Below are 22,231 nucleotides of genomic sequence, written 5' to 3'. Positions count from 1 at the left end.
CAATTCTCCCAATCAGATGAGGCTACACAGAAACATCAAATCTTGTCACCTGCAGATACATATGAACAGAATAAAAATATTTCTCACTACATTCTCTCATCTGTCATACTTACCTGTGCACCATTGCACCCATCACACTACATCTGCAGCTGTCATTTGCACACTTACACTGCAGCAGACCCACAGCTCGCCTCGCTGACCTTGGCGGGGTTTCCCGCCGTCTGGAAGGCCACATCTGGCTGAAAATGGGGAAAAGCCTCTTAACTGCCTGTTAACTACCTGTTGACACGCAGTTAATTGGCTCTAATTCCCTTCCCGCCGCTAGGAGACGGGTCCCTGCGCGAGTCGGGGACCTGCCTCCCGGGAAGATGGTTTGGAGCGGTGTTGGGACCCGCTCCTAATTTTACCCATTTTCCCAGCAGTCCCGCCTCCAAACCGGGAAAATCCAGCCCGTTAAGTGAATACTTTGTATCCATTTTCACAGTGGAGGAGGAGGACAAAATACCAGTGGTACAGTGGAACCTAAAAAAATAAATCCAGGGAAGGAATTTAATGGATTTAATGGATTTTTTTAATGGTAATGGAGAAAATAATGGAATGGGACTTAATAGAGACCAATCTCCAGGACATGATTGGTTTCCACCCCAGGGTATTGAGATATAGGTGAAGAAATTGCAGATGCATTAGTTATAATTTTCCAACACACTCTCAATTCAGGAATTGTGTCTTTGGATTGGAAAATATCACTCCCATTATTGAAGGAAGGTGAGGGAGAGAAACATTGGCCCAGAAATTCGGGTCAGGGGCTTCCCGCGGGTGCAAGCCCCCGACCTGCACTTACCTTGCGCACCGGCCGTTGAGCTGTGGGCCCCCGTGGAATTCCGATCCAGCTGCCTGCGCGCAGTGCTTGCGTATCCCGGGGCGCAGTTAGTTCGATGTGTCCCCTGGGATCACGTGGGCCATGGAGAGCCAATCGGAGCAGGGAATGCTCCATTCATAAGTCTGACAGGAAGTGCTGTCAAACTTAGAAATACTACGGGCCCCAAAACATCACTAAATCTTCAAATAAATTTTTTTTTAAATCACATTTTTTAAATAAACTATAAATTACATGAAATAGCTATTAAACAATAATTTAAATTTTTGAAAAAAATAATTTTATTTTCTAACGGGGCTAAAAATAAACTTACCTTTAAAGTATTTAAAAATAATAAAGATGTGTAAAAAATGTTTTAATTTTAATTAATTCACCACTTACCTTGTAAAAAGCAGGCCTTACGCCTGCTTTTTGCATGTCTAACTTCTGGAGACTTACCCTCCCAGGAAAACCTGTTTAAAAAAAACACACCGAAGTTCAATGCGCACGCGCAGCCACTCCCGCACACGCGTTCGACCTCTGAACCCCTGCTTTCAGGGGAGTGGAAGTGCTGGTTTCCCGTGCATGCGCAGTGCATGCAGGAATCCGGCACTTCCATTGGGCTTACGGGTGAGTACCCCGTGCGTACTCGCCCGTGGAGACCCGAATTTCTGGGCCATTAATTGTGGGGAAGTTACTGGAAACTATCATCAGAGACAGACAGACTGAGACAGTATCAGCTGATCAGAGAGTCAGCATGGATTTGTGAAGAGTAGGTCATGTCTGACTAATCTAGTTGTATTTTTTGAGGTAGTCACTAGCATGGTGGATTGGGGATTGTTTATGGGTGTTGTCTATATGTCAGGAAAGGGTATCAAGGGATAACCGAGTTAGTGTACAGATCTGTTAGCTAACATGGCAAGTCAGCTGAGGCCCACTGCATACACATCCTGTACCATTTGGGAACTCCAGAGCACTTTGTGTGCCCTGGAAAGTCACATTTGCATGAAGTGCCGCCAACTGATCGAGCTCGAGCTCAGAGTTTCTGAATTTGAGGGGCGACTGACGTCACTACAGTGAATATGGGAAGGTGAGAGTTTTGTGGATAGCACGTCTCCGGAAGTGGTCACCCCGCAGCTACAGAGAGCCCAGGAGGAGAGGGAGTGGGCGACCAACAGGCAGATTAGAAGGAACAGGCAGGTAGTGCAGGAATCCCCTGGGAGTGTGGCACTCACAAACCGGTATTCAGTGTTGATTACCAGTGAGGGTTATGGCACTTCAGGGGAGTGCAGTCAGAAGCAAATCTATAGCACCGTGGCAGACTTGGCTGCACAGTGGGACATAAGATAGTGTAAAAATGCAGTTGTTATAGGGGATTTAATAGTCGGGATAGACAGGTGTTGCTAAAGCTGCGCACGTGAATCCTGAATGGTGTGTTGCCTCCCTGGTGCCAGGGTAAAGGATATCACTGAGGGGAAGGGAACAGCCAGAAGTCATAGACCATGTTGGAGCCAATTAAATAGGTAGGAAAAGGGTTGAGGCCCTACAGGCAGAGTTTCAGGAGCTAGGAAAAGGATTAAAGAATAGAATTTCAAAGGTGGCAATCTTTGGATTACTCCCAGTGCCACAACAGAAACAGGAAGATAGTGCAGGTGAATCTGTGGCTGGAGAAGTGGTGCAGGAGGGATGGCTTCGGATTCCTGGGGCATTGGGACCAGTCCTGGGACAGGAGGGACCTGTACAAGCCGGGTGGATTGCATCTGAACACGCTGGGAGCAATGTCCCCGAAGTGAGGTTAACTAGTGCTGTGGGGGAGGGTTTCAACTAATTGGCAGGGGGAGGGACATCAGGACGAAGCAACAGAGAGGAGAGATAAGGTGCATAGAAAACTAGGAGGAACAAAGAACAACAACTTGTATTTATATAGCGCCTTTAACGTAGCAAAACGTCCCAAGGCACTGCACAGGAGTATTTTAAGACAAATAATTGTAGGGGGTTTGGCGGGTGGCGCGTCAGTTATGCCCCTGACTGCCCGTGAGCGGTGCGAATCGCTCTCACACCCCTGGGTTCTAGACACCGGACTTAGGTGCAGGCGGTGATACAGAAAATCGAGTAGACAAGCGGTTTGGTGTAAGAAAACCAAGATTTTATTAAAACAGAATAACAACACAGTCTGATGAGAAGTTACTGATAACAATTACAGGCATAAACAATAATTATACTTATACAGGGAATGGGGAACACACGGCACATCGAGGGAAAAACAACTACATTAACAATCCCCTTATCCTTACCCCACCCCCTATACCTAACTAGATTAAGCTATGAGGGGCCAGGAATTCATGCTCACCAATCCAAAGCCTGTTGCTTTAACAGTTGCGAGTTTTGAGGTTTGGTCTCCTGTCCTTTGGGGTACTCTGTCGCCACGTGGCCTCAGGGCGCGGTGCTGGAGCTGTTGCTGCGACACACCTTTCCTCTCCTCAGCTACCGTCGTCGTCTCGTCGCAATGGGTTCTCTTCTTCTCCCTCGGGCGGTCGGTGACGGGGCGGTTGGCGGTCTTCACTGCTGGTTTGATCTTACTACCCAAGCGTCAAACGCCAGCATATTCTCACTGTCCATACATATACTTTCTTCCCCAAGGGCCAGCTTATAACTAGGCGCTCGGTCTTTACCAATGCGTCTTCTGCTGCCCTTCTCTGCTCTTGTCGGGTCTTTACCTTCTTCGTTGTCTCGTCTCGTTTCGTCTGCCCCTTTTCGTGGCCCGTGTGTCCTGTATGACTTTGAACTCGGGTCTCGTTCTCCATTCGCGATTGGTATGGATGTCCTTGGTTGCTACCCAATACGGGGAGTGAGAAGAGAACCCACCACGAGGCCAGGGCACGAGTACGAGCGGCAGCAGCCCAAGACCAGACAAGAGGTCAGAGTCAAGAGAGCGATTGCTGATGATGGGCCTACAATTATACTCCTTCTGATGGCCCTTATCTGCGCGCCAAATCAGGTCAGTCCATTGTTCAACTTTTGGCGGGCTGTTTTAAATGATTATACCAATCTAAACTAACTGGCTTTAGATGGCCGTTTATCGCACCTGATGGCCCGATGTCCGAGTTGTATTGTCATTAATGCATTTTAATCGGCCTGTCCAGCCTTGGTGGCTTCCTTAAGCTGTTTCCGATTATTTATGCGGACAAACTAATGGCCTTATGCTTAGGCCTAACTGGGTTTGATCTGTTTGGATCTGACGCAATGCATATTCAGTGTTTGCCTAGCTGTCTGGCTTTTCAAACACACAGTCCTTTTCACAGAACTGCATTTTAAGTTTCGATTTCGCAAAACTGCCTGTTCTATGCTGCAGAGTCCAAGCTTTTAAAATCTTACGAGCTTTTGGTCACGAAGTGCGGACGCCATCTTTTTGGGTACCCTTTTTAAATTGTCCATACAGGGTTCCTTTTATTAATAACCTTGGGGAAATGTGGGAATTTTGCGAATCCTACAAATTTGACACCGAGCCACATAAGAATAAATTAGGGCAGGTGACCAAAACCTTGGTCAAAGAGGTAAGTTTTAAGGAGCGAGGGTTGCTGAAGGTACTGCAGTAGATGTATATATGGACATTCAAATGGCATTTCATAAGCTACCACGTAACAGACTTAGTTGGAAAATAGAAACACATGGTATTAAAGGGACAGTGGTAACCTGGGTACGTAATTGGATAAGGGATAGCAAGCAGAGAGAAGTGGCGAACAAATCTTTTTCTGACTAGACCCCCCAGGGGTTGGTACTCGGACCTTTGATTTTCTTTATATAAATGACCTGGACTTTGGTCTAGGGAGTACAATTTTGAAGTTTGCGCATGATACAAAACTCGGCAACATAGGCCTAGAAATTCCATTCCCTACGGGTGTGTACGCGCTGTGTACTCACCCGTAGGGCCAACGGAAGTGCCGGTTTTACGCATGCACTGCGTATGTGCTGGAAACCGGAACTTCCGTTCTTCAAAGAAAGGGCTTCACAGCTCAAATGCCTGCGCCGGATAGGCAGCGCATACGGCTGCAACTTCCGTTTTTTTTAAAAGTTACTTCAGTCCAGGTAAGTCTGAAACGGCTGTGCCTGGAATAGCAGGCACAAGGCCTGCTTTTACCAGGCTAAGAGGTGAAGAAAGTAAAAGAATTATTTTTTTCCCACAGATTTAGCATTTTTAAATACTTTAAAGAAAGGTAAGTTTATTTTTAGCCCCATTAAAAACTTCAATTTTTTTTCAAAAATTTAAATTATTGTTTAAAATAGTTAATTTATGTAATTTTAAAAATGTGATTTAAAAAAAAAATTATTTGAAGTTTTACTTATGTTTTGGGGCTGATCTCTATTCATAGATTTGACGGATCTTCCTGTCAAATCTATGAATGGAGATTCCCTGCTCTGATTGGCTCCCCATGGCCCACGTGATCCCAGGGACGCTGCGAACTAGCTGTGCCCCTGGGATACTCGTGCCCTGCACACCGGCAGTTTGAGGAGGCACATCAATGGAATTCTGCGCCTCCCGGGAGCCCTCCAGTCCAGGTGCAGATTTTTCAGGATTGCAGCCCTTCGCCCGCGGGAGGGCTGCGAACGGAATTTCTGGGCCATAGTAAATAATGAGCAGGATAGTAGCAGACTTCAGGAGGACATAGGCAGACTGGAAAAATGGGAAGACACATGGCAGATGCAATTTAATGTGGGTAAGTGCGCAGTGATGCATTTTGGGAGGAACAACATGGAGAGGCAGTATAATCAGATGGTACTGTTTTGAGGGAGGCACAAGAGCAGAGCGACCTGGGAGTGCATATTCACAAATCTTTGAAGGTGGCAGCACAAGTTGATACGGTGGTTAAGAAAGCTTAAGGGATGCTTGGCTTTATAAATAGGGGCATTGAATGCAAAAACAAAGAAGTCATGCTAAAGCTTTACAAATTGCTGGTTAGGCCTCCATAGAAACATAGAAGATAGGAGCAGGAGTAGGCCATTCGGCCCTTCGAGCCTGCTCCGCCATTCAATGAGATCATGGCTGATCATCCAAATTCAGTACCCTGTCCCTGCCTTCTCCCCATATCCCTTGATCCCTTTAGCCTCAAGAAATATATCCAACTCTTTCTTGAATATATTTAATGAACTGGCCTCCACCGCCCTCTGTGGCAGAGAATTCCACAGGTTCACCACTCTCTGGTGTTCTTCCACATTTCAGTCCTAAATGGCTTACCCCTTTATCCTTAGACTTTGACCCCTGGCTCTGGACTCCCCGGCCATCCGAAACATCCTTCCTGCATCTAGTCTGTCCAGACCTGACAGAATTTTATAGGTTTCGATGAGATCCCCTCTCAATCTTCTAAACTCCAGTGAGTATAAGCCCAATCGACACAATCTCTCCTCATACGTCATTCCTGCCATCCCAGGTATCAGCCTGGTGAATCTTCGCTGCACTCTCTCCATGGCAAGAACGTCCTTCCTCAGGTAAGGTGACCAAAACTGCACACAATACTCAAGGTGCGGTCTCACCAAGGCCCTGTACAACTGTAGCAAGACATCCTTGTTCCTGTACTCGAACCCTCTTGCTACAAAGGCCAACATACCATTTGCCTTCTTAACCGCCTGCTGCACCTGCATGCTTACCTTCAGCGACTGGTGCACAATAACACCCAGGTCTCTTTGCACTTCCCCTTCTCCCAATCTATTGCCATTCAAATAATAATCTGCCTTCCTGTTTTTGCCACCAAAGTGGATAACCTCACATTTATACACATTATAGTGCATTTGCCATGTTTCTGCCCAATCACCCAACCTGTCCAAATCGTACTGGAGTTTCACGACATCCTCCTCACAGCTTACCCTCCCACCCAGCTTTGTGTCGTCTGCAAATTTGGAGATATTACATCCAATTCCCTCGTCCAGATCATTAATATATATTGTGAACAGCTGGGGTCCTAGGACCGATCCTTGCGGTACCCCACGAGTCACTGCCTGCCACTCGGAAAACGACCCGTTTATTCCAACTCTTTGCTTTCTGTCCGCCAACCAGTTCTCTATCCAAGTCAATACCTTGCCCCCAATCCCATGTGCCTTAATTTTGCACGCTAATCTCTTATGTGGGACCTTATCGAAAGCCTTCTGAAAGTCCAAATACACCACATCCAGTTGTTCTCCCTTATCTATTTTACCAGTTACATCCTCAAAAAATTCCAGTAGATTAGTCAAGCATGATTTACCTTTTGTAAATCCATGTTGACTTTGTCCGATCCTGTCACTGCTTTCCAAGTGCTCTGCTATTACATCTTTTATAATAGACTCCAGCATTTTCCCCACTACCGATGTCAGGCTTACCGGTCTATAATTCCCCGCTTTTTCTCTACCACCTTTTTTGAATACTGGGATAACAGTAGCTACCCTCCAATCCACGGGTACCGTTCCAGAGCCTATCGAGTTCTGGAAGATGACCAGCAATGCATCTACTATCTCTAGGGCCACTTCCTTAAGTACCCTGGGATGTAGACCATCAGGCCCTGGGGATTTATCGGCCTTCAGTCCCATCAATTTTCCTAACACCATTTCCCTACAAATACTGATTTCTTTCAGTTCCACCCTTTCATCAGACCCTATGTTCCCCGACATCTCTGGGAGGTTATTTGTGTCTTCCTTTGTGAAGACAGAACCAAAGTATGTATTTAGTTGGTCTGCCATTTCCTTGTTTCCCATTATAAATTCCCCTGATTCTGACTGTAAGGGACTTACGCTTGACTTCACCAATCTTTTTCTCTTCACATATCTATAAAAGCTTTTACAGTCAGTTTTTATGTTTCCTGCTAGCTTACTCTCATATTCTATTTTCCCTTTCTTAATTAATCCCTTTGCCCTCCTTTGTTGACTCCTAAACTGCTCCCAATCCTCAGGATTATTGCTTTTTCTAGCCAATTTATATGTCCTCTCCTTGGATCTTATGCTACCCCTAATTTCCCTTGTTAGCCACGGTTGAGTCACCTTTTTTGTTTTATTTTTATGCCAAACTGGGATGAACAAATTCTGTAGCTCATCCATTCGGTCTTTGAATGTTTGCCATTGCCTATCCACTGTCAACCCTTTGAGTGCCATTCCCCAATCAATCCTACCCAACTCGCTCCTCAGACCATCGTAGTTTCCTTTATTTAAATTGAGGACCCTAGTCTCTGAGTCAACTACTTCATTCTCCATCTTAATGAAGAATTCGATCATATTATGATCGCTCCGATCCAAGGGGCCTCGTACAACAAGATTGCTAATTAATCCTTTCTCGTTACATAATACCCAGTCTAAGATGGCCTGATCTCTGGTTGGTTCCTCGACATATTGGTCCCGGAAACCATCCCGTAAACACTCCAGGAATTCCTCCTCCACAGTATTGTTACTAATTTGGTTGGCCCAATCTATATGTAGATTAAAGTCACCCATGATGACTGCTGTGCCCTTATTGCACGCTTCTTTAATTTCCCTTTTAATGCCATCCCCAACCTCCGCCTTACTGTTTGGAGGTCTATATACCACTCCCACGAATGTTTTTTACCCCTTAGTATTTCTCAATTCTACCCATACAGATTCCACATCATCAGAGCTAATATCCTTCATTACAATTGTATTAATCCCTTCTTTAACCAGTAATGCTACCCCACCTCCCTTTACTTTTTGCCTATCTTTCCTGAATATTGAATACCCCTGGATGTTGAGTTCCCAGTCTTGGCCATCCTTGAGACGCGTTTCCGTAATCCCAACCAAATCATATCCGTTTACCTCTATTTGCGCAGCCAATTCATCCACCTTATTACAAATGCTCCTCGCATTAAGACACAAAGCCTTCAGGCTTGTTTTTTTAACGCTCTTAGACCTATTAGAATTATTATTTACTGTGGCCACGGTTTGATTTAAACCGTTGATTTCTCTGACTGCCACTTTTGTTTTTCTCCTTCCTATCTTTTGCTTTTATCCCTGTTTTCCTTTCCTCTGTCTCCATGCTCAGGTTCCCAACCCCCTGCCATTTTAGTTTAAACCCCCCCGAACAGCACTAGCAAACACTCCACCTAGGACATCGGTCCCGGCCCTGCCCAGGTGCAAACCGTCCCGTTTGTACTGGTCCCACCTCTCCCAGAACCGGTTCCAATGTCCAAGGAATTTGAATCCCTCCTCCTTGCACCATTCCTCTAGCCACGTATTCATTTGAAATATCCTCCTATTTCTACTCTGACTAGCACGTAGCACTGGTAGCAATCCTGAGATTACTACCTTTGAGGTCCTATTTTTTAATTTACCTCCTAACTCCCTATATTCAGCTTTTAGGACCTCATCCCGTTTTTTGCCTATATCGTTGGTGCCTATGTGCAGCACGACAACTGGCTGTTCACCCTCCCCCTCCAAAATGTTCTGCAGCCACTCCGAGACATCCTTGACCCTTGCACCAGGGAGGCAACACACCATGCTGGAGTCTCGATTGCGGCCGCAAAAACGCCTATCTATTCCCCTTACAATTGAGTCCCCTATCACTAAAGCTCTTTCACTCTTTTTCCTCCCAGCCTGTGCAGCAGAGCCACCCATGGTGCCAGGAAGTTGGCTGCTGCTGCCTTCCCCTGATGAGTCATCCCCCCCAACAGTATTCCAAGTGGTATATTTGTTGGAGAGGGGGATGGCCGCAGGGGATTCCTGCACTACCTGCCTGCGCCTCTTACTCTGCCTGCTGCTCACCCATTCCCTTCCTGCCTGTACACCCTTTACCTGCAGTGTAACCAACTCGCTATATGTGATATTCACGACGTCCTCAGCATCGCGAATGCTCCAAAATGAATCTATCCGCAGCTCCAGTGCCGCAATGCGGTCTGTCAGTAGCTGCAGCTGGACACACTTCCCGCACACATGGTCGTCAGGGACGGAGGAAGCATCCCTGATTTCCCACATAGAGCAGGAGGAGCACACTACAGGGCTGGGCTGTCCTGCCATGACTTACCCTTTAACTAATTAATTAAAATTAAATGAATCCCACCAATTTCACTACAGTTAAATGATATATTTAAGGGCCCTGGTTTACAAACTGTCCCCACTACACCACAGCAACCTTAAAAACTATAAACCACAGACTTAAAGTTTTAAAATGAGAGAAATACTCCAACCAATCACCTACCTATTTTGTGGTGACGTCACACCTCGAATACTTTTTACCTCTCTCCTTGCCTGAGATTGGAGATTGGTACGCCTACCTGAGCCTCTGGGGCCACTTGTAGTCGCTCTGCTCCGCCTCCAGCCGCTGCCGATGCCGCACTGAGGCCTACCTGAGCCTCTGGGGCCACTTGTTGCCGCTCTGCTCCGCCTCCAGCCGTTGCCGATGCCGCAATGTGTGCAATGCTGGGCACCACACTTTAGCATGTCAAGGCCTTGGAGAGGGTACAGAGGAGGTTTACCAGGGATGAGGGACTTCAGTTATGTGGAGAGATTGGAGAAGCTGGGATTGTTCTCCCTAGAGCAGAGAAGGTTAAGGGGAGACCTAACAGAGGTATTCAAAATTATGAGGCGTTTTGATAGAGCAATTAAGGCGAAACTGTTCTCTCTGGCAAATGGGTCAGTAACCAGAGGTCAGAGATTTAAAATAATTGGCAAAAGAGCTAGAGGAGAAACGAGGAGACATTTTTTCTCACTGTGTTATGATGATCTGGAACGCACTACCTGAAAGGATGGTAAATCAGATTCCATAGGAACTTTCAAAAGGCAATTGGACAGGTACTTGAAGAGGACTGATTTGCGGAGTTGTGGGGAAAAAGCTGGGCTGTGGGACTAAATTGGACAGCACTTTCATAGAGCTGTCATAGGCATGATGGACTGAATGGCCTCCTCTGTGCTGAATGATTCTATGATCTAATTGAATGGTGGAACAGACTCCAGGGGCTAAAGGGCCTGTTCGCTTCCTATCAGGTATGGTGCCATTATTTTATATACAGCCCTAGAATTTTGAAAGGATTAGAAAATAAGTTGACATTTCTTCTGATTTTGATTATAGCGTTGAGCTTTCCCAAGAAATACAAAATCCCACCAAGCCCATAAAATTATGAAGATTAAGAAACTGAACTCAAGGGGGTGGGGGGGCTGTGTTGATTAGGAGAGAGAGGGACAGATGTGAGATGCTTAACATCATTGTTCCTATTATTCATTAGGCCTCCACAATACAAAACAATTACTTTGGACAGAGGTGCTGATGGTCTGGGTTTTAGCATTGTTGGTGGATATGGCAGTCCTCATGGAGACCTGCCTATTTATGTCAAGACAGTCTTTGCAAAGGTAAGCAGACAGCGGGAATGTTCTGAATTCTGAAGCACGGGTCTATGTACAGTATGTCTTTCTGATACAGTTTCAAAGGCATGTTTATGCATTTTAGTTTATCATTAAACTAAACTGAGGCATAATGCTAGAAATGTTCATATTTCACACTTGATTGAAATGTGTGGCTGCATTACCCAATCTCAGCTAGGGCAGTGGGTCAGATTGCTATATTTAGTCTGTGTTTCTGGGTTGTGCAGGGTTAGGGGTGTGGGGAGGGAAATCAGCCAGGAAAACAGCTAATTGCAATCCAGTTATCCACAGTGGAAAGTGAGGACATAGAGGTCAACTGAAGGCAGAATGTGACAATATGATCAAATAGCTGGTCATAAACATAGAAACTAGGAGCAGGAGTAGGCCATTCGGCCCCTCGAGCCTGCTCTGCCATTTAATGAGATCATGGCTGATCATCCGAATTCAGTACCCTGTCCCAGCTTTTTCCCCATATCCCTTTAGCCGTAAGAAATATATCTAACTCCTTCTTGAATATATTTAATGAATTGGCCTCTACTGCCTTTTGTGGTAGAGAATTCCACAGGTTCACCACTCTCTGGGTGAAGAAATTCCTCCTCGTCTCTGTCCTAAATGGCTTACCCCTTATCTTTAGACTGTGACCCCTGGTTCTGGACTCCCCCGCCATTGGGAACATCCTTCCTGCATCTAGTCTGTCTAGTCCTGTTAGAATTTTATAAGTTTCAATTATATCCCCTCTCATTCTTCTAAACTCCAGCAAATATAAGCCCAATCGACCCAATCTCTCCTCATACGTCATTCTTGCCATCCCGGGTATCAGTCTGGTGAATCTTCACTGCACTCCCTCCATGGCAAGAATATCCTTCCTCAGATAAGGCGACCAAAACTGCACACAATACTCAAGGTGTGGTCTCACCAAGGCCCTGTACAACTGCAGCAAGACATCCTTGCTCCTGTACTCAAATCCTCTCACTATGAAGGCCAATGTACCATTTGCCTTCTTAACCACCTGCTGCACCTGCATGCTTACCTTCAGCGACTGGTGCACAAGGACACCCAGGTCTCGTTGCACTTCCCCTTTTCCCAATCTATTGCCGTTCAGATAATAATCTGCCTTCCTGTTTTTGCCACCAAAGTGGATAACCTCGCATTTATCCACGTTATACTGCATCTGCCCAGTCACCCAACATGTCCAAATCATAGTGGAGTTTCTCTGCATCCTCCTCACAGCACACACGCCCACCCAACATTGTGTCATCTGCAAACTTGGAGATATTACATCTAGTTCCCTCGTCTAGATCATTAAAATATATTGTGAATAGCTGGGGTCCTAGCACCGATCCCTGCGGTACCCCACTAGTCACTGCCTGCCACTCGGGAAAAAGACCCATTTATTCCAACTCTTTGCTTCCTGTCTGCCAACCAGTTCTCTATCCAAGTCAGTACCTTGCCCCCAATCCCATGTGCTTTAACTTTACATGCTAATCTCTTATGCGGGACCTTATTGAAAGCCTTCTGAAAGTCCAAATACACCACATCCACTGGTTCTCCCTTATCTTTCTACCAGTTACATCCTCAAAAAATTCCAGTAGATTAGTCAAGCACGATTTACCTTTTGTAAATCCATGTTGACTTTGTCCGATCCTGTCACTGTTTTCCAAGTGCTCTGCTATTACATCTTTTATAATGGACTCTAGCATTTTCCCCACTACTGATGTCAGGCTTACCAGTCTATAATTCCCCATTTTCTCTCTACCACCTTTTTTAAATAGTGGGGTTGCATTAGCTACCCTCCAATCCATGGGAACGGTGCCAGAGTCTATAGAATTTTGGAAGATGACCAGCAATGCATCTACTATTTCTAGGGCCACTTCCTTAAGTACCCTAGGATGTAGATTATCAGGCCCTGGGGATTTATCGGCCTTCAATCCCGTCAATTTCCCTAACACCATTTCCCTACAAATACTGATTTCATTCAGTTCCTCCCTCTCATTAGACCCTATCTTTCCCCGACATCTCTGGGAGGTTATTTGTGTCCACCTTTGTGAAGACAGAACCAAAGTATGTATTTAATTGGTCAGCCATTTCTTAGTTCCCCATTATAAATTCCCCTGATTCTGACTGCAAGGCACCTATGCTTGACTTCACCAATCTTTTTCTCTTCACATATCTATAGAAGCTTTTACAGTCAGTTTTTATGTTCCCTGAAAGCTTACTCTCATGCTCTGTTTTCCCCCTCTTAATTACTCCCTTTGTCCTCCTTTGCTGAATCCTAAATTGCTCCCAATCCTCAGGTTTGCTGCTTTTTCTGGCCAATTTATATTTCCTCTCCTTGGATCTTATGCTATCCCTAATTTCCCTTGTTAGCCACGGTTGCATCACCTTTTTTGTTTTATTTTTATGCTTGACAGGGATGAACAAATTCTGTAGTTCATCCATGCGATCTTTAAATGTTTGCTGTTGTCTATCCACCGTCAACCCTTTAAGTAACGTTCCCCAATCCATCGTAGCCAACTCGCGCCTCACACCATCGTAGTTTCCTTTATTTAAATTCAGGATCCTAGTCTCTGATTCAACTACTTCACTCTCCATCTTAATGAAGAATTCGATCATATTATGATCGCTCCTCCCCAAGGGGCCTCACACAAGATTGCTAATCAATCCTTTCTCATTACATAATACCCAGTCTAAGATGGCCAGATCTCCAGTTGGTTCCTCGACATGTTGGTCCAGGAAACCATCCCGTATGCACTCTAGGAATTCCTCCTCCACAGTATTGTTACTAATTTGGTTAGCCCAATCTATATGTAGATTACAGTCACCCATGATAACTGCTGTGCCCTTATTGCACGCGTCTCTAATTTCCTGTTTAATGCCATCCCCAGCCTCAGCATTACTGTTTGGGGATCTGTATACAACTCCCACTAACATTTTCTACCCCTTGGTATTTCTCAGCTCTACCCATACAGATTCCACATCATCAGAGCTAATATCCTTCCTTACTATTGTGTTAATCTCCTTTTTAACCAGCAATGCTACCCCACCTCCTTTTCCTTTTTGCCTGTCCTTCCTGAATATTGAATACCCCTGGATGTTGAATTCCCAGCCTTGGTCACCCTGGAGCCATGTCTCCATAATCCCAATTATATCATATCTGTTTACATCTATTTGCGCAGCTAATTCATCCACCTTATTACGAATGCTCCTCGCATTAAGACACAAAGCCTTCAGGCTTGTTTTTTTAACACTCTTAGTCGTTTTAGAATTATTATTTACTGTGGCCCTGTTTGATTTACACCCTTGATTTCTCTGCTTTCCACTTTTGCTTTTCTCCTTCCTGTCTTTTGCTTCTATCCTTGCTTCCCTTTCTTCTGTCTCCCTGCACAGGTTCCCAACCCCCTGCCATTTTAGTTTAAACCCTCCCCAACAGCACTAGCAAACACTCCCCCTAGGACATCGGTCCCGGTCCTGCCCAGGTGCAAACTGTCCAGTTTGTACTGGTCCCACCTCCCCCAGAACCGGTTCCAATGTCCCAGGAATTTGAATCGCTCCCACTTGCACCATTCCTCTAGCCACGTATTCATCTGAAATATCCTTCTATTTCTGAAATATCCCCCTTGTCCCAGCCCCCAAGCTTGCTTTCCATTTCCTGCATTTTTTGAAGTTCTGACAAAAGGTCATCGACCTGAAACGTTAACTCTGTTTCTCTCCCCACCAATGTTGCCTGGCCTTCTGAGTTTCCTGTTTCCTGTTGTTATTTCGGATTTCCGGCATCCACAATATTTTGCTATCCTTCTATTTCTACTCTGACTAGCACGTGGCACTGGTAGCAATCCTGAGATTACTACCTTTTGAGGTCCTATTTTTTAATATACCTCCTAACTCCCTATATTCAGCTTTTAGGACCTCATCCCATTTTTTACCTATATCCTTGGTACCTATATGCACCACGACAACTGGTTGTTCACCCTCCCCCTCCAGAATGGCCTGCAGCCACCTGAGACATCCTTGACCCTTGCACTAGGGAGGCAACATACCATCCTGGAGTCTCGTTTGCGGCCGCAGAGACACCTATCTATTCCCCTTATAATAGAATCCCCTCTCACTATAGCTCTCCTCTTTTTCCTCTCGTCCTGTGCAGCAGAACCACCCATGGTGCCAGGAAGTTGGCTACTGCTGCCTTCCCCCGATAAGCCATTTTCCCCCAACAATATCCAAAGCGGTATATCTGTTTGAGAGGGGGATGGCCACAGGGAACCCCTTTACTACCTGCCTGCGCCTACTACTCTGCCTGGCGGTCACCCATTCCTTTCCTGCCTGTGCAGCCTTTACCTGCGGTGTGACCAACTCCCTAAACGTGCTATCCACGATGTCCTCAGCATCACGAATGCTCCAGTATGTATCCATTCGCAGCTCCAGCGCCGTAATGCGGTCTGCCAGTAGCTGCAGCTGCATGCACTTCCCACACACATGGTCATCAGGGACACAGGAAGTGTCCCTGATTTCCCACATAGTGCAGGAGGAGCATGCCACGGGGCCGAGCTGTGCTGCCATGACTTACCCTTTAATTCAAATTAAATTAAATCAAAACAATACCACTAATTACACTACAATTAAATGATATACTCAAGGGCCCTTGTTTACTAGCACTCCCCGCTGCACAACAGAGACCCTAGAAACTATAAACCACAAAAATTAAGTTTGGAAAAAAGCGAGAAAGGGAGAAATACTCACCAACCAATCACTTACCTGCTTTCTGGTGACGTCACACTTCGATTACTTTTTACTTCTCCCTCTCCCCGCTACGTAAATCTTCGGTCTCTGCACTCAGTCTCTACCCAGGGCTGCTCTCGCTGCTGCCGCCGGTGAGTCTGGGCCGCTCTCTCTCTTCCCCGCTCCTTAAATCCTCGGTCTCTGCGCTCAGTTTCCACCCAGGGCCGCTCTCGCTGCTGCCACCAGTGAGTCTGGGCCACTCTCTCTCTCCCCACTCCTTAAATCCTTGGTCTCTGGGTTCAGTCTCCACCCAGGGCCATTCTCGCTGCTGTCGCCGGTGAGTCTGGCCCTGGTCAACACTCCCTGCCTGACTCGAGTATGAAAAATAATTATTTGGGAATGGTACTAAAGTGATCCAGCACCCATGGGAGAGATGGGGAGGAAAATTTATTTGGGAAGGTTTGTTTCTTAATTACATTTGGCACAAGCTATATGAATATATTCCAGAAATTTCATGTGGAAAGAAATTGTGGTAATTGTACAATTGACTGCGGAAAAAGTATCCATTTCCATTAAACATTATGTACTATGCAACTACAGTAAGAAGGAATGAAGTTCGATGCAACATTAGTCACTCACATCTGCCAGATTATTACACTCCAATTTGCAGGTACTTGAGTTACAAAATGAGTAATGTTGCTGTAAACCTGTTCTGATCTAAAGATATTGTGACTTTTAGGGGGCAGCTGCTGAAGATGGTCGCCTGAAACGTGGAGACCAAATAATTGCTGTCAATGGGCAAAGCCTAGAGGGCGTTACACATGAAGAAGCTGTTGGTATTCTGAAGTGCACAAAGGGGACGGTTACACTAACAGTACTCTCCTAATGTATGCTTTTCCAGATGAAGACTCTAATGTTTATTATGTCGACTTCACGGACGAGAATGGAAAGGGATGTTGTGTTTCGTTAACAACTCCACTGAGTTTATACAGAGAGTACATTTTCTAATATATTGCTTTCTTCTGCTGAGGGCTAATAGGTTATGTTCAAAAGGGTTCTTTGGAAAGGAAAGACAATATTACAGACTTGCCCTTTGGACTAAATAACAAATGGATGACTAAGATTAAATGTTTTTCTAGTATCAATTAAATGTTTTTATTTTTAATTTGGAATCAAATAACCACACGAAAGCATGTCATAGTATTAATTTATGTACATCGTGTTCAGGAGCTGTATCGTAGTGCATACAGTGCTGCTTTCCCTCGATACAGCATGCTGTTTACAGTATTTTTTGTATGCAACATTATTTTTAACTTTGCTCCCAAATTTACAGTGTATTTTCCACCATTTTAAGCTTTAAAATAGCCCCAGAAGTACTGTGTAATTTCTGTTGTTTTCTGCTTCACTAAAAATTACTGTAGTTCAGCAGTTGAATGGATTAAATAAAGCATTCTTTTTCTCATTAAGTCTGCTACGTAGTGGAGGGTCTGCTGTTGATTAATTTCAATGAAGGAATAAGTGCTATATGTGCTGCAATTTGACTGCATTAGATTTTCACATTTTAAAGCTCATTAACAATGCTTTCCTGTGAAATGTCTAGTTATCTCCAAACTGCTGGTTAGGATGGATCATCTCACTAGTACAGGTACTACTTAAAATCTGTTTCCTAAAACAGAGTTGACATAACATACTTCCGTCAGTATAGACTAATGTCGAAAAATGATTAATATCTGGAATGACAGTAGTGGAGGTAAAAACTCTGGAATTATTTAAAAGACAGTTAGGTGCTGTGTTAGGGGGGACGATAGGTTTCTATGGAAAGTTGAGCTAGATGGCCCGAATTGCCACCCTCACCTGTACTTAACTTTGTGAATGCTTTTGTTCCCTTGCATCCTGAGAATAGCTAAGCACTAAGTTGTAGAAGAGCTGTATCAGAGAATGAAAATGAAGGGTTTACTTTCCCACCATTCGACCCCTTTCGCTGCAGATATCAAGCTCATTTGTTAATAAAGTTAGATTATGCTAAAGTTGAAATCGTTTTGTTTTGAAGGAGACACTTTATTTCATTCCTAGGAGACTCTGTAGTGAATGTAGTATTTTAAATTAGTTTACTGTAATATGTTAAGACATTTGCCTTGAATAGGACAAAATGTATCTTGATTTTCAGCCCACTCTATTTATTCTGCTTAATTGAACAGGCAGGTTTTATTTAAGGCTTAGCTTCCTGACCTTTAGCTCAATAATGTGTAGTTCAATAAAGGAAAATGAGAAAGAAATTTAAAAAAAATTGGGGGGTGGAAATTGAAATGGAAAGCAGGTAAAAAGAAGGAAGACTTTACACAGCGCTTTATCACTTCTGTAGGAAACATCCCAACGTGCTTCATGTATAAAATGAATTATTTTGCAATATAGTAGGATAAAGATTGGATCTCGTTACGCCCATTTTGCTGGCGTAAAACTGGTGCAACAAGGATCAATTTCGGCAACTATAAATATCGGTTATATAATTTTTCAGGCAGCCCTGGTGAGCGACTAAAACGAGCATTATACCCCTTACATGTGTAAACGGGGAGCTGGAGGCCTGTTATAGGCCCTTTGCTGAAATTCAATATCTCAGAGCAGGAGCTGTAAGATTTTATTTAAAAAATATAAAAAATCACTTCTGTGGAGCTAGGAGGAGCAGCAGTGACACCACAGTATCCCAATCGCCCTCTTTCCCCTTCCCCCTCCATCCCGAGACCGAGCTGTGGCCAAAGCAAGTGACCAGGAATGAATTTCTTCAAATGGCCAAGCTGCCTGTGGAAGCGCCTGCAACTGGCCTAATTAATATTAATGTAGCCCAAACTCAATTTCAGGCCTGCCTTGGGCCTCCCGGTTCAGGCCCGCATTGCATCTGCATCGCCTCCTTCACGCCGGAAACCGAGTGCCGACAAGTCTATACTCCAGTGACTATTGTTATATAAGCAAACACAGCAGCCGTTATCCACACAGCAAGATCCCACAAACAGCAATGAATTGAATGACTAGTTCATTTGTTTTCTTTTTTAACAAAGGATGAAAATGAAACCCAGAAAAAATATTGAAACTGAGAAGAAACCATGTACAGTAAGATTTGCAGTTCTAAATAATGCATTTTGCCTGCTTCTGAATTCTTGGAAATCTATGAGGTAGCAATATTTTCACCCGAGACTGCTGCTGTCCAAGCAAATTCATTAGCTGTTACAGTGCTTTAGAGACTATACTGAACTATAACCAGCTCAGTATAGAAATAAAGTTCCGCTCTGTGGGGTAGATTTTCGTCTTCACAATTTGGGAGGTAATCTGGCAGAGTGGATCACTCGCCCTTTATAAAATCCGCCCAATTGTCATTCCTTTCAAAGGAATGAAAATCAGGCAGGTTCCATAAGAGGCGGCCGATCCACTTTACCAAATTACCGTCCGGGGTGGACGAAAATCTACCCCTATGTATTTAACCGTATTATAAGCAACTCAAATTTAGTGTTTGGGTTAGAATTGTGTATTTTGATAAATATAGCATTGTCCACTAACAGAGTGTATTTTACTATATATTTATATAGACTTAAAAGTAAATGTTATAGCTGTCTTCTTTACTACTATTTGATCTAAGTTCCTGGATTTAGTGCTTCAAGGGTACTGTTCCTTTGGATTAGCAACTTTTGTGGACAAGGATTTAAACTGCATTTGCCACTAAGTTGGTCTGCTAAACCTGTGTAGTACACAATCATTTTATGATATTTTGCTTTTATATACTGTCTACTATTACACTTTAGTGTATAAAATCTTTTGAAAAGTCTGTATTTGTAACTTTAAAGTAGTGTACAGACATGTTTCTGTTAATAGTAACTGGTTTTGGTAATTGTAAAGACTTTTTAAATGCTAAAAAGTGCATATTGTCATTGGTATTTGAATAAAAACAAACATGTTCTGCAGCAGCCAATTTTGACTTGAGTTTACTTTTTTCACTGACTTTACAAATGTAAATTAGTTGTGACAAAAATAGTATTCATGTTTTAAAATAATTAAGTATAGGAATAATAGAGACCTATTCAGTTCCTCCACTCGGATCGCATCAGTTTTCAGCTTTTCCTGCCCCGAGCATTTAATTCCATCTATTCCCTACTGCTGAGCTGCTCAAGTCACAGACTGCAGTTCACATCCACACTGTGGTACATTTGGCTCATATAACATCAGGGTGTTAGGCAACGTTCCACCTAAACTGTGCGGGTACGCAGCCACGTAGTAATCTGCAAGGTACCGCGCAGGCCGCTCACAATCTTCCATTGGAAATACAGCACATGCACAGAAATTTAAAGAGAGCACGCATTGAGATAAACAGGCTGCACACAACAAAACGCAGCTTAGAGGGAACATTAGTGTTAGAGTCCTGGAGGTCTAAGAAGTGAGAGCAGGACTAGAGCACCTCTCAGCAAAGGTAAAGTAGAGCAGATTTACCTGGGTACAGTGCAGCAAGGGGCTGGAGGTCGGGACCAATTGCGGCAAAGCAGAGCGAAGTAACTGGAGACGGGAAGTTTAACAGGAGAGGAGAGAGACTAAGACAGACTGGCTGGGAGAGGATTGCTACAATAGTCTGAAGTGAGTGCATTTTAAATTCAGATTCAACACCAAGTAGATTGTTTTATCTTTAGTATTAAGGTGAAGCTGGAGCGAGGACAGGTTTAAACAAAAAGTCTGGTAAACTTAAGTAGGACTACCAGAATAGGGAATAATTACATGTAAGATTTGTGAAATTTTCATAATTAATCACGCAAGAAGTTAGGGTTAATAAAACAGCTTTATTGACCAAAAGAAGCTTGTACAGAGAAACCTTTGATAAAAGGGCACACAAAATGGCCGCCAGACCTCGTGACCAGCTTCTGGGACCATTTGAATTTCTGTTACTGCAAGCCAGACAGGCTTGTGGATTAAGGACATTAAAGCCCGCGAAAACCAGTTTCGGGAAACCGAAACTCATGGAACTGAGTAAACATATTGATTAGATTATAAGTACAGGACAGATTTGGGTAGCAGGATGAGGCCCATCAAGAAATGGGCGGACAATTGAATGAACACTTTAACCCATTTACTGTACAAATAGAAGCCGTTTAACAGCCATCAAGGGCAATCTCCAGACCGATCAATATACAAGCCGAGTTACGGTGACAAAGCAAAGACATTATCGGCCCAGGAAGGCCAGTTAAGCTATCACCGACTCCCGTTATGAAGACAAAACACCCCTGCAGAGAGTTCTGCCCGCCAAAATTATTACAAAGACAGGACTATGATTTGGCGGGAGATAAGAATGTTCCAAAAAGGTATAACTGTGGATTGAAAAAGTCCATCAGTAGCTTGACTTGAGCTTCACTTCGGATTCACTTCTTGGACGCTTCAGGACGGGCTCTTCGGTTAGACAGCACTTTGGTTGCGGAACGTGTTCGGTGTTTGGGCAGGCAAGGCCCGGCCACGACGGGAAGACGACGAGGGTGGCCCGGGTACTTTTGTCGGGAGATCATCGACGACCCAGGCCGAAGAAGAAGACACCCTCAGAAGGACAATTATCATGACCGTATAAGAGGACACTCAGGGCCCGGCACTCCAGTGTCTCAACATCACATCGGTAACGGATTCATCCGTGGCGAGCGCTCACCAAGGCTGTATCGGCTGCCTCATCGCAGGAGAACCAAGAGGAAACCAAGCTGCGCCAGAACTTTCCAAACCCACGTGACGACGGAAAGCTGTGTCGAAAGGCTGCAAACCCCTTTTCGCAACTCTTAAAGTGGTGAGCATGATCCCGAGTTCCTCTAATTAGGTCTAGGGGAGGGGGTTAAGGGTAGTTGTAATGTGTTACCCCTTTTACGATGTGCCGTGTGTTCCCCATTTCCCTAGAGTTAAGTTTATAGATGTGTGCATGCTTGTAGTTGCTTTAATCTGTGCATATGACATGTATTTTATAATGCTGCAAACTGTTCAATAAAGGCATCCATTTCGTGCTATTCGACCTGGTCTATTGAGTTTTTCTGCACTACAGCTCCCTGCACCTAAGTCCAAGGTCGAGAACCGTAGGGGCGAGTGGGTCGAACCACTCACGGGTAATTATTGCAAGAAGCCTGGCAGGAGACCAGAGCAAGCAAGAGAAACCCCCTACATACATTTAAATATGGGATATGTGAAGAAGTGCATTTTACTAAGTTTTCAGTGCAAGCCCTTCAAGGTGAGGAGAATTCAATTTTATATATGTGTACAATATAATGCCACCAATACAGGGAGAAGTGAATTTTAGTACTCTTCTAATATGAGGCCCTTTTATAGGGAGAATTA

At 44.4% G+C, this 22,231-nt stretch overlaps 1 protein-coding gene across 1 annotated transcript in view; it reads left to right on the top strand.

Moving 5' to 3' along the window:
• The window catches only part of mpdz (multiple PDZ domain crumbs cell polarity complex component), a 399,568-nt gene extending 379,715 nt beyond the window's left edge, over positions 1–19,853 (top strand). The window contains exons 50-51 of the mRNA XM_085986223.1: positions 11,047–11,170; positions 16,635–19,853. Coding sequence (XP_085842349.1) covers positions 11,047–11,170; positions 16,635–16,781 — 271 coding nt within the window. The 3' untranslated portion in view covers positions 16,782–19,853. The remainder of the gene's footprint in view (positions 1–11,046; positions 11,171–16,634) is intronic.
• Positions 19,854–22,231: the final 2,378 nt, after the last annotated feature.

Source organism: Somniosus microcephalus, chromosome 1 (genome assembly GCF_052327205.1).
Source record: "Somniosus microcephalus isolate GS21.2 chromosome 1, FLI_Smic_1.0, whole genome shotgun sequence".
Lineage (NCBI taxonomy): Eukaryota > Metazoa > Chordata > Chondrichthyes > Squaliformes > Somniosidae > Somniosus > Somniosus microcephalus.
This window is presented reverse-complemented; position numbering and strand designations above follow the sequence as displayed.